General features: G+C 38.2%; 1 protein-coding gene across 2 annotated transcripts in view; it reads right to left on the bottom strand.

The window, feature by feature from the left end:
- Positions 1-14,171, bottom strand: part of DNAJC1 (DnaJ heat shock protein family (Hsp40) member C1) — a 226,520-nt gene that overhangs the window by 2,243 nt on the left and 210,106 nt on the right. For both annotated transcript variants that reach the window (XM_035021500.1, XM_035021501.1), the window contains 2 exons: positions 2,800-2,848; positions 577-1,037 (listed from right to left, as the gene is read on the bottom strand). In XM_035021500.1, coding sequence (XP_034877391.1) covers positions 577-1,037; positions 2,800-2,848 — 510 coding nt within the window. The remainder of the gene's footprint in view (positions 1-576; positions 1,038-2,799; positions 2,849-14,171) is intronic.

Raw genomic sequence — 14,171 nt, 5'->3', positions numbered from 1 at the left:
TCTCATGCGAGCCCAGGGCGGCTGCAGAGTCTGGAGGGACATGCCTGCAGGCCCGACGGCCACGACAACATGGTCACCTACCACACATGCTGTCAGGTGAAGGCTGTTACAGAGAGAGAGGGACACATCCTGCTGACTCTGGTTTCAGGGAGCCTCTATCTGCAAGGGAGGGCCTGCCAGCTTGCAGAGCCGCTCCCACTCTGGGTGTGGGTGCGGCCCAGCCATCCCGGGCTGCTTTCAAACTGCCAGACTGGGGCGAATGCTCCAGAAGGTTGACAGACTTGTGGGTGAAATTTAGGTTCTCAACATGGAGTTTTCCCTGAGAAAAACCAACTGGTCTATAGAATGGTTACCTTAGACTCCTGACCTCATTGATACACAACTAATCAATCCGGGGACAGATTCAGCATGCTGTCAGGAGAACTACACGGGAAGACCACTGGTAAATGAGATCGCGTGGGCAGCTGGGGACAGAAGGGTAGGAATAAGGTGAAGAATTGGGGGAGCTGGCCGTAGCTACTTCAGTGGTGTCCTAAAACCAGTGCAGAGGCCTTTTTCTTTCCCCGCCTCACCCACCTTACTCTTAGACGGGACACATTTGGCTATTTTGTCCCAGCGGTCAGAGGATCCCTTTGGGTACTGCTGTAATGCTAATTCCAGAAGTTTCTGTTGACTCTGAGTCCATGGCTCCTCAGCAGCACGAGTTCTGTCTTTCTTCTGGCTCTCCTCATCGCTGGATTCCTTTTGTTCTGATATATCAAAGTCCTTCTGCCTCTTTCCTCTGACCTTCTCCTCTGGCTCCACCTTTGCTGTGGCCTCAGGCGGCCTGGCTGGCCTTCGCCTCCGTGGCCGGCTTTCCAGGACCACTGCCTCCGGCTCATCGTCGTCCTCCTCCTGCTCGTCCTCCTTGTCCTCCTCCCCCTCAGCCTGCTTTGCATCGTCTCGTTGGGTGATGATGTCATCTGGCAAGGCCGTGGTGGCCTTGGTGGGCCTGGAATTCTGAGCTGTAGACCTGAGTTCAGAGAGTCTGACCATTCCTGTGAGGAAGGACACATCACACAGACGGAAGGGCAGGGTCAGGTCAGGTGACAAGAGTAACAACATTGCCCCCAATACAGCAGACAATGTGGGAAGGCCTTCTGTGTATATTATTTTACTTAATTTTCACAGTGTCCCAGAAAGATAGGTATCATTGTCCTAATTCTACAGATGACAAAAATCAGGCTCAGAAAGCAGCAGAGGTGGAATTTGAACCTAGTTCTGCCTGATTCCAAGTTTCTGTCCTTGCCAACACTTTGAGGGACATTGGTTTATAAACAGAGTCAGGTTGTGACCAAAGAATGCAAAGAGCTCTTTGAGAAGGAATAACCTGCCACTTTTTCGGTAAGGAAGGATGTTCTTTACCATCCAGAATTGTTATTAATTCCATTAGCAAAGCTAAAGTGAATCTGTCAAACCTTGTGCTATGCTCACCATCTGCAGGTGAGCCACCAACTCTGTGGGACCCGCTCTCCGCTCAAAGCTGCTCCTGGTGCCGCCGTGCCGCCATGTTGGACAGTAAAGGACAAACAGACTCTGTCTCCCAGGCATGAGGGCCATTTCAGAGATAGCCCTGAATGTTCAACTACACAGTTCTTAATCTGTTCACACTTTTTACCCCCTCCACCGATTCTCTACCAAGATCCGTATCTGTGCAACAGTCTACACCACACCGCCTTTTCAAGAATACAGTTTTTAGGGTGCCTGGGTGGCTCAGATGTTAAGCGTCTGCCTTCGGCTCAGGTCATGATCTCAGGGTCCTGGGATTGAGTCCCGGATCAGGCTCCCTGCTCCTTGGGAGCCTGCTTCTCCCTCTGCCTCTCTCTGTCTTTCATGAATAAATAAATAAATAAAATCTTTAAAAAAAAAAAAAGAATACAGTTTTTAGGGCGCCTGGGTGGCTCAGTTGGTTAAGCATCTGCCTTCGGCTCAGGTCATGATCCCAGGGTCCTGATATCGAGTCCCACATCGGGCTCCCTGCTCCTTGGGAGCCTGCTTCTCTCTCTGCCTCTCTCTCTCTGTCTCTCATGAATAAATAAATAAAATCTTTAAAAAAAAAAAAAGAATACAGTTTTTAGAGAGTATCTTGGAGGCAGGCTTCTTTCACACAGCTTCTCATTGCCTATTTCAGCCTCTGTGCTGACAAATAACTGTGTCAGTGGAAAAGGAATCTGGAAATGCCCTCTTTCCTGAAGCTTGCAGAGCCCTGGGGATGACTTTCTGGGTTTGCTCACCTGCATTGCTCTCTTTGGGACCTGTATTTAAGTTAAGTTGGAAGGTGTTGGGAAGTATTTTCTTCCTGGTTCCAAGCAAACAGTACAGAGATTCTAGCAAAATTCCAGTTAGTCTGGAGGAAACATATTTTAAGAAACATAGATTCTTGGGAAAGCTGCCTGTCTATTCTGAAAGACTGTGCTGTGTGCATGGTGGTGACAAGGTGGACAGTGTGGGGAAAGTGCACAGTGCATTTGTGGGGTGTGCAGAGTGGCTTTCCCTGTGTGCCCCCTCCAGTCGATACTAGCAAGGCTTTTACAGTTTTTTAAACTTATTAACTCCATCTTAGCACCCACTGTGTGTGTGTGTGTGGGGGTGCTGGACTGTTTTGTTGGTACCTGTGATTCAACCCCTTTTAGAGATATGACCAGTAGAGCTCATTGGCCAAAACTACTAAAGCACTGTATTTGAAATAGTTATTATAAAAAGGGATTTATTTTGAGGAAATCACTTTAGATTAGTGGGATGAAGTGGGTGATAACTCACCGGGGGAGCAGGTAACTGAATCCTTCAGTTGCTTGGCTTTGGTTGTCACCTGTTCCAAATTATAAAAGCAAAGAAAACCTTACTTTCCACATGTCTCTTGTAGGTCAAGTGACCTATTTCATATAAAGTCCATGTGAATGAAATGGGTTTATGGAATCTTAGGCCTGGGAGGACCCTCAGTCATCCATCTACTCATTTATTTAACCAACAAGGAAATTGAAGCCCAGAAATATTAAATGGCTAGGTCCAAAATAGCCATGTGATCAGTGGCGGAGTCAGAACAAGAACTTGATCACCTGACAACTTCTAGTTCAACGCCGGTTGCATCACACTAGGCTGCTTTTCAAAATATACTTACAAACAAGTCATGTTTTTTAGTTAGGATTTGCTGATAGAGCATCTTTCTTCATCAGAGAATGTTATACCAATGAGTATTATAAACAGTGGAGAGATTTACTCTTAACTAATGTTAGAACATAAACATCTGTCTTTTCTTTGCATTCAAGAAACTGCAAGATAGAAGATTGACACTAGAGGAAGAAGCTCTTGGTGGAGTAGGGCGGTTAGACCCAAGACTCATGAGACCTTTACATAGATGAGTGTGGATCCACAGAAATAATTTTGTTCAGTGGCAATTATTTCTTTTTTCTCTAATACAAATGGTATCACATCATCAGTCTCATTCTATACCTTGCTTTTTTCATTTAACGATGTCTTGGAGATCTACATATGGATTTCCCTTTTTTTTAAATTGAGATAAAACCTACATACAGTTCAATGTACAGATTTTAAATGTACAATTCAATGAGTTTTAACCCCCCAAAAAGGACCTATGTAACCACTCTAATTATAATCAAATTATAGAACATTCCTATTATCCCAGAAAGTTCTCTTGTGCCCCTAATTTAATCTCTACTCTCCCACTGACAACTACTGTTCTGATTTCTGTTATACATATTTTAAAATACAGGGTCAAAATTAATTAAAAAAATTAAAAATAGTTAATCGCACAATGAATTTATCAATCAAGCCATCCTTTCCCTACTTATTTGGAATGGTGACTTTATGAAATGTTCCACTGTATACATGAACTATTTTTCTATATTTTGTGTTCTGTCCCATTAATGCATGCATATTCTTGAACCAGTGTTTCACTGCTTTAATGAAATTTGAAAGTAAAACCTCAAAAAGCATGATTGTTAAGAACTCAGGTCGACTTGTCTTGGTCCCACCTCTTATTAGCTGGGTAACTTTGAGCAATTTCTAATCCTTTCTCTCTGTCCTGCATTACCCTCTGTAATATGTGGATAATACTAGTAATGCTATTTGCCTATTAAGTTGTAAATTTGAAATAAGCTCTTACCATGATACCAAGCAGATATTAAAGGCTCAGTAAATACTACCTATTATAACTGACATGGATCACTTGTTTTTCATTCATACAAAGGACAGCATTAGAGAAAATATTTAAAGCTGCTTAGAAACATTCTTCAATTTTATTCCCTACCTTCCTCTCTCTTTCCAGATGACCTTGTTTCTTATTTAATGTAAAAAGGAGATCCTCCACCATGAGCCTCCTTGCCTTCCAACTGCCCCAGCTCAATTGCATTGCCATATATCCTTCCTATCTTTTATCCCAATTCAAAGGAAGAAATTATCTTCCTTCCTCTTGAATTTTCACAGAACTTGCTCCATCTATGAGTTTCCTTTGCTTTCATCTTCAGTTTTTCCCTGTCCATCAGATATGTCCCATAATTCTTCACTCAAGTGGCCTCCACTCTAAAAGATGATCTTCCCTTAAGTTGTCTTTTCTACTCCACTTGGCTTTCTCTTTCTCCGAATGTTCCTTCACTGCCTACTGTCCCCCCCCCCCAAACATAATGCTCCCCATCACTCTGTCCTTGCCATTCATCTGTCCTTTCTATTGTCTCCTTTGGTATCTCATACCACTGTTCAATATTACTTTAGAAAAGGAATGCTTAACCTGTATCTCTGGCCCTGACCTCCAAGGATGGAACAACAGTGTCATAGAAATTGACCATATAGCAACAATGGATCATCAGATCAAAAAGGACTTCCATCTATATAACAATAAGCTTTCTTTGTCCCAAGCATTGTTCTAAGACACCTGTCTGTACACATATTCCCCACAGCAGTCATATTAGGTAGGTATACAATTATTATCCCCATTTTACAGAATCCGAGGCCCAGGGGGCATAAATAACATGTCCAAGATTAAAAGGCTAATGAGTAGCTGAGCCCAGGCAAGTTGGGTTCTAAAATCTTTGCTCTCAATCACTGTAACATACTGCCTTTGGAATCCAAATCTCTTATAGTTGAAGAAATGGGCCATGTTCTTTTTCTGCGATGCTATGTGGCTCCTCTCTTTAACTGCCACTAAATCTCTTATTTAGAGGTCTCCTAGTTCCTCAAACTCAACTCCTCAACTTCTCTGCTTTTGCTTCCTTTTCACGATAGTGCTATCATCCCAGTCACCTAGGCTCATAACCTAACAGTCAGGTTTTGGACTTTTCTCTTACTCCCCAGCCAGCTGCCACATGCGCCACAGTGTCAACCCCATCTGTTCCCTTCTCTCACAACTTGCCACCTCCTGTGTTAGTTCTTCATTCTCACTTGACTGAACCACTAGAATAGTCATCTAACTGGACTCCTACTTACTACTAATTTTTATAGAATAATACCCTTAAGGCAGAGTTCTGATCAGATTCCTTTCATGGCTCATCACTGATTGTATAATATTTAGTTCTTGTTTTAAAAAAGATTTTATTTTATTTCAGAGAGAGAGCAAATACACAAGCGGGGTGGGAGAGGGACAGAGGGAGAGGGAGAAGCAGACTCCCCGCTGAGCAGGGAGCCCGACAGGGGGCTCAATCCCAGGACCCTGAGATCATAATCTGGGCCGAAGGCAGACGCTTGACCGACTGAGCCACCCAGGTGCCCCTTAATTCTTAACCTGACATACAAGGAGACCCACAATTTGATCTATTCTCTTTTTTGTAGAGAGCTTTTCTTTGAGCAGAACTGAATAATTAATGCTTCCCCAGATAGTCAGAAATTCTCTACCCTGTACTTTTGCTCATTGTTAACATTGCCTGAAATGATTTTCCTTTCATCAAACCTCTCCTTAAATATCTGTCTAGAGGCAAACCATCCTTCAACGTACTCTAAAGTATGACTTTCTTCTTGACGACTTCCCTGATGTTCACTACGAGGGTGACCAATTCTGGTGACAGTCCCTCTTCTCTTTCAATTCCTATTATTTTTTCTAAGATGTAGTCTTTTTATATTATCATACAATAAAATTATCTTTTTCTCTTTTGTCACATAGTTCTATGAATTTTAACTCACTTAGAGATTCAACTACCATCACATATAGGATGTTGAAATAATTCTTTTTTTTATTGCATCTTGTTTAACAAAATATTTTGGACATTAATGCAGAATAGTACAAAAGATCTCCCTTGTTCTTTTTTTTTTTTTTTTTTTTTAAATAGCTTAACTGAGGGGCGCCTGAATGGCTTAGTTGGTTAAGTGTCTACCTTTGGCTCAGGTCACGATCCCAGAGTCTTGGGATTGAGCCCCATGTTGGTCTCCCTGCTCAGTGGGGAGTCTGTTTCTCCCCCTCCCTCTCCTTCTGCACACTCCCCGCCCATGCTCTCTTTCTCATTCACTCTCTCCCAAATAATTAAATAAAATCTTTAAAAAATAGCCTAATTGAAATATAATTCATATACCATACAATTCACCCACTTAAAATGTCCAGTTCAGTGGTTTTTAGTATATTATTATGTACAACCATCATCATGGCCAACTTTAGAACATTTTCATCACTTCAGAAAGAAACTTTATACCCTTTAGCTATCATCCTCCCCATCCCACCCCATCCCTCACCAAGCAATCACGAATCTACCTTCTGTCTCTATAGATTTTCCTCTTCGGGACTTTCATATGAATGGAATCATATAATGTATGGATTTTTGTGGCTGCCTTCTTTCCCTTAGGGTAATGTTTTCCAGGTTCATCCAAGTTGTGGTATATATCAGTACTTCATACCTTTTTGCTGAATAATATTCCACTGTATGAATGTACTACATTCTGTTTATCCATTCATCAGTTGATAATCATTTGTGTTGTTTCAATCTTTTGGCTATTGTGGATAATTCTGTTATAAACATTTGTGTATAAGTTTTTGTTTGGGCAAAATGTTTTCATTTATCTTGGGTATATACCTAGGAGTGGAACTGTGCAGACATATGGTAACTCTATATTTAACTTTTTGAGGAACTGCCATACTGTTTTCCAATATGGCTGCACCATCTTATATTTACACCAGCAGTGTATGAGGCTTCTGATTTCTCTACATCTTGGCAAACATTTGTTATGGAAAAAAGTTTGTTATCAAACTTTTTGATTCTAGTCATCTTAGTGGGTGTGAAGTAGTATCTTGTTGTTTGATTTGCATTTCCCTAGAGACTAATGATATTGTGCATTTTTCCATGTGTTTATTGGCCATTTGTAGAACTTCTTTGGAGAAATGTTTATTCAGATCCTTTCTCCATTTTTTATTTGGGTGATTTCTTCTATCAAGTTGTAAATTTTGGATATAAGCCCTTTATCAGATAAATGATTTGCAAATATTTCCCCGATTCTGTGGGTTGTCTTCACTTTCTTAATGGTGTCCTGTGAAGCAGGGAAGTTTTTAAATCTGATGAGGTTCAATTGATCTAATTATAGTTTTAGCTCTTACATTTAGGGGAATATTGCCATCATGATAATTAACACTTCTGATCCATGAACAGGGGATATTTTTCCATTTGTTTGACCTTCAATTTCTTTCAACGATGTTTTATAGTAGTTTTTAAAGTTTGTACTTCTTTTGTTAAGCTAATTCCTAAGTATTTTGTTCTTTTTGATGCTATTATGAATTAAATTATTTTCTGAATTTAATTTTCAGGTTGTTCCCTGCAGGTTTATAAAAATAAAACTGATTTTTGTATATTGATATGTATCCTCCAATCTTACTGAACTCAGTAGCAACAGTTTTTTAAATTAATTCCTTCGGGTTTTGTATATATAAAACAATGTCATCAGCAGATAGAGACTGTTGACTTCTTTCTTTTCAATCTTATTTCTTTTCTTGCCTAACTGCCTTGACTAGAACCTCTAGTACAATGTTGAAAAAGTGGTGAGAGCAGGCATCCTTCTCTTATTCCTTATCTTAGCAGGAAAACATCCTCTCTTACCCCAGTAAGCATGATGTTAACTGTGGGTTTTTAGTAGATGCTCTTTATCAGGTTGAGGCACTTCCCTTTTATTCCTAATTTGTTGAGTATTTTTATCATGCAAGGGTGCTGGATTTTGTCATATGCTTCTATTGAGATGATCTTGTGATATTTGTTTTTTATTCTATTGATACAATGTATTTACAGTAATTGATTTTCAGATATTGAATCCACTTTGCATTCTTGGGTTAAATCCTGCTTGATCAGGGTATAAAATTATTGTTATAAGTTGCTAGATTCAGTTTGCTGTATTTTGTTGAGAATTTTTGCATTCATACTCATAAAAAAATTAGTCTGTAGTTTTCTTGTCATTTTTGGGTTTGGTATAAGGATAATACTGGCTTCATAAAATGAATTAGGAAGTATTCACTCTCTTCTATTTTTTGGAAGATTTTGTGAAGTATTGGTATTCTTCTTTAAAGGTTTGGTAGAACTCAGTGGTGAAGCCATCTAGATCCGGGCTTTTTTTTGTAGGTAGATTCTTTTATTACTAGTTCAATCTCTACACTTGTTATAGATCTATGTCAATTGTCTATTTCTTCTTGATTGAGTTTTAGTAGTTTGTCTTCTAGGAATTTGTCCATTGCTGTAGATTCCTCTCCATTGCTTTCTTTTGTATAAGTGAGTATTTTCTAGTGTAGCTTTTTAATTTCTTTAATGATTTTTTACTATATTCTCTTGAGACTTTTTTTTTAGAAGTTCCAGGGTTTACCATATACATCTTAACTTAAGAAAATCAGCCTCAGATCTACATAAACTTAATTCCAGTGATAAAAATAAACATTACTTTTATATAGCTCTATTTCTTTTCCCTCCAAACTGTGGTATAATCATTATATACACTGTATTTATTCATGTTATAAATCCAACAATATATTATCATAATTATTACTTTATTATCTGTAGTAGTTTACTCAGCCCAATACAGTTTTGCTCCCACCTACCTCCTTTGTGCTCTTACTGGCAAATATATTATACATATATCATCTTTCTATATGTTAATAGGCCAAACAAAGCATTATATATCTATTATACAATTGCTTTTTAAATTACTTAGGAGGAACAAAATATACATTTCTAATTGTCTTTTATAATTCCCTAATTACCTTTATTGGTTGTTTTTTCATGTGGATTTGAATTACCATGTGGGATCACTTGCTTTCAGACTGAGTGACTTCAGTGTTTGTTCATCTTGAAAAGTTTTTATTTGGCCCTAATTTTTGGAAAAATAGTTTTGCTAGATATAGGATTCTTGGTTGGTAGGTTTTTCTTTGAGCACTCTGAATATGTTATTCCACTGCATTCTGGTCTCTATTGCTTCTGCTGAGAAGTCAGCTGTTAATCTTTTTGGGTGTGGGAGGGGTTTCCTTGTAAGTGATGAGTCATTTTTCTCTTGCTGCTTTCAAGATTTTCTCCCTATTTCTGGCTTTCAGCATTTTAATTATATGTGCCTTTTGTAGATATCTAAGGTTTCCCTACGCAAATTCACTGAGATGTATAGGCTAGTGTTTTTTAAAAAATTTGGAAAGTTTTTACCCATTATTCTTTGGATATTTTTTCTTTTCTGTCCTTCCAGTAGTCCCATTATGCATATGTTGTTGTGCTTAATGGTATCTCATATTTCTCTGAAGCTCTGTTTATTTTTATTTTTCCCCTCATTTTTCAGCTTGAATAGTCTACATGGACCTATCTTCAAGTTTGCTAATTCTTTCCTCTGTCAGTTCAAATTTACTTGGAGCCCTAGTCTAGTGAATTTTTAAAAATTTTAAGTATTATACAATCCCAGAATTACCACTTGTTTCTTTTTCAGAATAACTTCTATCTCTTGATTGATATTCCCTGTATGACGTACACTCTCATCATACCTTCCTTTGTTTCTTTAATCATGCTTTCCTTTAGTTCTGCTAAAACATATTTATATTGGCTACTTTGAACTCTTTTTTTGTTAAATCTAAATCTGGTCATTCTCGTGGGCAGTTTCTGTTGCCTTCTGTTTTTCATGGTTTCTTGGTTTTTCCATGGCTCATTATTATTTTTTTTTAAGTTTTTAAGTAATCTCTACACCCAGTGTGGGGCTCGAACTCATGACCTGAGATCAAGAGTCATATGCTCTTTTGACTGAACCAGCCAGGTGTCCCCAAGACTCATTATTTTCATTGTAAACCAAATATTTAGATAATATATGGCAGCACATCTGGTTACTGGTTTCCCCTTCCTGTCCCCTCCACCCTCACACCCCCCCATCACACTTATTATTGTTATTTGCATGTTTGTTCAAAGGATGGCTCAATTATTTTAGTGAAGTCTATGCCCATCTGTCCCCTACAATGTTAAGCTTTTGATGTTGCTCCTCAGGAAGGTGCAGGTATGGACAGGCCTGGTAATTTTGGTTGACAGTGGTATTTGCAGGACTCTCTTCCTCTCTCTATCTGACCACACTGAATGCTAAATACCACTAATTGCTGACAGGTGCTCTACTGTTTACAAAATGCCCTGGGACATAAATTGCTCAACAAACGAGTCAAATCAAATTGTGGCTCCTTTGAAGGAAAGTTTCTGAGGTCAGTGTTTGATATTTGTTTTGACTTCAGGAGGGCTCCCAGAGAAGGTACTGGTGAATTGGTTTGAGAATACCTGGTTAGTTACTCCTTGTATTGACAGAGAATTCTGAGTTCAAAATCTGGCCTACCATACAAAACAAATAGCTGCTATAATCTGAGTCCTTGAGATCTTCAGCATCAAACAATAAAACTAATGGGATGTCACCATAGTCATCTTTGGACCATACTTTTCTCCCACTTAAAAGGCAACTTAGAACTTACTAGAAAAAAGCAAAGCACAACTGGTTAATTTTCCAATTCTATGTGGTAAAGTAATTCTTTTAATATTCTGGCCTCTTTGTCAACTTCATATTTCCTGGTGTCATAAAATGGTTGTATCACAATGAGAACTGCAATTGATCCTTTTTTCTTGAGAATTTCTCCTTTCATTTGTTTTTTGTCTCAGGAGAAAGGATGTATATGGCAATAATCACAAAATATTTGTTTTGGGGGCAAGTTTGGCATCCTCAGCATATTATTTATGATTCTAAGCAGATAAAGATATTTCTAAACAAGTGATGGTCTAATATAAAGCTTAATAAGGCCAGGGTGCCTTGAGTGTGATAGCATGTCACTTTAGGAAATGAAAATCATCTCTCAGTAAGTATGATCCTCACCAAATCCAATTTTTCCTATGGATCTAGATGACTTCAATTACATGGATGTCGATTTTTTTGTTTTTGTTTTGTTTTTTTTAGATATAGTTGACAAAATTGTGATAAAATTGTAATAAGATATTTAAAGTGCACAACATGATAATTTTATATTTATACACCCTGTGAAAAGAATTCCCCTACTGAGTTAATTAACATATCTATCACCTCATACATTCATATTTTTTCCCCTTTGGTGAGAACATTTAAGTTCCACTCTCTTAGCAAATTTTAATTATATATACCACAGTGCTATCAACTATAGTCACCATGTTATACATTAGATTCTCGGACCTTATTCAGCTTGTAACTGAAAGTTTGTATCCTTTTTCCAACCTCTCCCTATTTTCCCCACCCTCAAGCCCCTTTTCTATGATTTGTTTCTATGAGTTTGACTTTTTTTTCCTAATTGTATTTTTTTTTAATTAGTTTCAGAGGTAGAATTTAGTGATTCATCAGTTGCATGTAACACCTGATGCTCATTACCTTAAGTGCCCTCCTTAATGCCCATCACCCAATTATCCCTCCCCCCCCCACACTTCTCCTCCAGCAACCCTCAGTTTATTTCCTAGAGTTCAATGTCTCTTATGGTTTCCCTCCCTCTCAATTTTCATTTTATTTTTCCTTTCCTTCCCCTATGTTCATCTGTTTTGTTTCTTAAATTCCACATATGAGTGAGATCACATGGTATTTGTCTTTCCCTGACTTATTTCATTTAGAATAACACCCTCTAGTTCCAACCATGTTGTTGTAAATGGCAAGATTTCATTATTTTTGATGGCTGGGTAATATTCCAGTGTGTGTGTGTGTGTGTGTGTGTGTGTGTGTGTGTGTACACCACCTTCTTTATCCACCACATCTTCTTTATCCATTCATCTGTCGATGGACATCTGGGCTCTTTCTGTATTTTGCCTATTGTGGACATTGCTGCTATAAACATAGGGGTACATGTGCACCAATCACTATGTTTTTTTTTTTTAAGATTTTATTTATTTGACAGAGACACAGCGAGAGAGGGAACACAAGCAGGGGGAGTGGGAGAGGGAGAAGCAGGCTTCCTGCTGAGCAGGGAGCCCGATGTGGGGCTCGATCCCAGACCCTGGGATCATGACCTGAGCCGAAGGCAGATGCTTAACAGTTGCGCTACCCAGGCGCCCCCAATCACTATGTTTGTATCCTTTCGATAGATAACTAGTAGTGCAATTGCTGGGTCCTATGGTAGCTCTATTTTTAACTTTTTGAGGAACTTCCATACTATTTCCACAGTGGCTGTACCAGTTTGCATTCCCACCAACAGTGTAAGAGGGTTCCCTTTCTCTGAATCCTGAGTTCAGCTTATTTTGGCTGAAAATTATTCCACTGTGTGTGTGTGTCTACACATATACATATAAAAATCACATTTTCATTATTCATCTGACAGACACTCCGGTTGTTTCCATACCTTGGTTAATTGTGAATAATGATGCTGTGAACATGGAATACAGATATCTCATCGAGATAATGATTTACTTCCTTTGGATATATACCCAGAAGTGGGACTACTGAATCATATGGTAGTTCTATTTTTAATTTTTTGAGGAATTTCTATACTGTCTTCCAGAGAGGCTGTACTAGTTTACATTCTCATCAACAGTGTGCAACTGTTTGCTTTTCGCCACATCTTCACCAGCATGTCTTGTCTCTTTGATAACAGCCATCCTAACAGGTGTGATGTCTCATTGTGGTTTTGATTTATATTTCCTTGATGATTAGTGTATTGGGCACCTGCTCATATACCTGTTAGCCATTTATATATCTTCTTTGGAAAAACGTCTATTTAGTTCTTTTGCTCAGTTTTCAGTTTTTCATGTTTTTCTTTCTTTTTTTTTTTTGCTATTACATTATAGGAGTTCCTTATATATTTAAATATTAACTCATTATTGGATAGGTGGTTTGCAGATATTTTCTCCTATTCCATAGGTTTCTCTTTTGTGTTGTTTATGGTTTCCTTGCTGTGCCGAAGCTTTTTAGTTTGATGTAGTCCCACTTGTTTACTTTTGCTTTAGTTGCCTTTGCTTTTGGTGTTAAATCCAAAAAATCATCACTAAGATTGATGTCAAGGGGCTTACCCCCTTTGTTTTCTTTTAGGAATTTTATGGTTTCAGGTTTAATGTTAAAGTTCTTACTCCATTTTGAGTTGATTTTTGTGTAGGGATCCAATTTCATTCTTTTGCATGTGCTGTTCAGTTTACCCAGCACCATTTATTGAAGGGACTGTTCTTTCCTCCATTGTCCCCATAATCTTTGTCAAAGATTAGTTGACCTTGTATGTGTGGGTTTATTTGTGGCCTCTATTTTGTTCCACTGATTGGTGTGTCTGTTTTTATGCTTGTACCATACTGTTTGATTACTACAGCTTTGTAATATAGTTTGAAACAAAGTGTGATGCCTCCAGCTTTGTTCTTCTTAAGATTATTTTGGCTTTTGGTATTCTTTTGGGGTTCCATACAAATTTTAGGATTATTTGTTCTGTTTCTGTGAAAAATGCCATGGAAATTTTGATTGGGATTATATCGGATCTATAGATTGCTTAAGTAGTATGGGCATTTTAATAATATTCCATGAGTACAGAATATCTTTCATCAATGTTTTATAGTTTTCAGCATGCAGGTCTTTCATCTTCTTGGTTAAATTTATTTCTAGTAGTTTATTTTTTTGATGCTATTGTAGATATAATTGTCTTAATATCTTTTTCTGATATTGTTTGTATATAGATATACAAAAATCATGTAGATGTGATTTTTGTATATTGATTTTGTATCCTGCAACTTTAGTGA

This window comes from Mirounga leonina, unplaced genomic scaffold (assembly GCF_011800145.1).
Source record: "Mirounga leonina isolate KUSES-001 unplaced genomic scaffold, KU_Mleo_1.0 Mir_175, whole genome shotgun sequence".
Taxonomy (NCBI): Eukaryota; Metazoa; Chordata; class Mammalia; order Carnivora; family Phocidae; genus Mirounga; species Mirounga leonina.
Note: the sequence above shows the minus strand (reverse complement) of the source record. Positions and strands in the feature narration are given on the sequence as shown.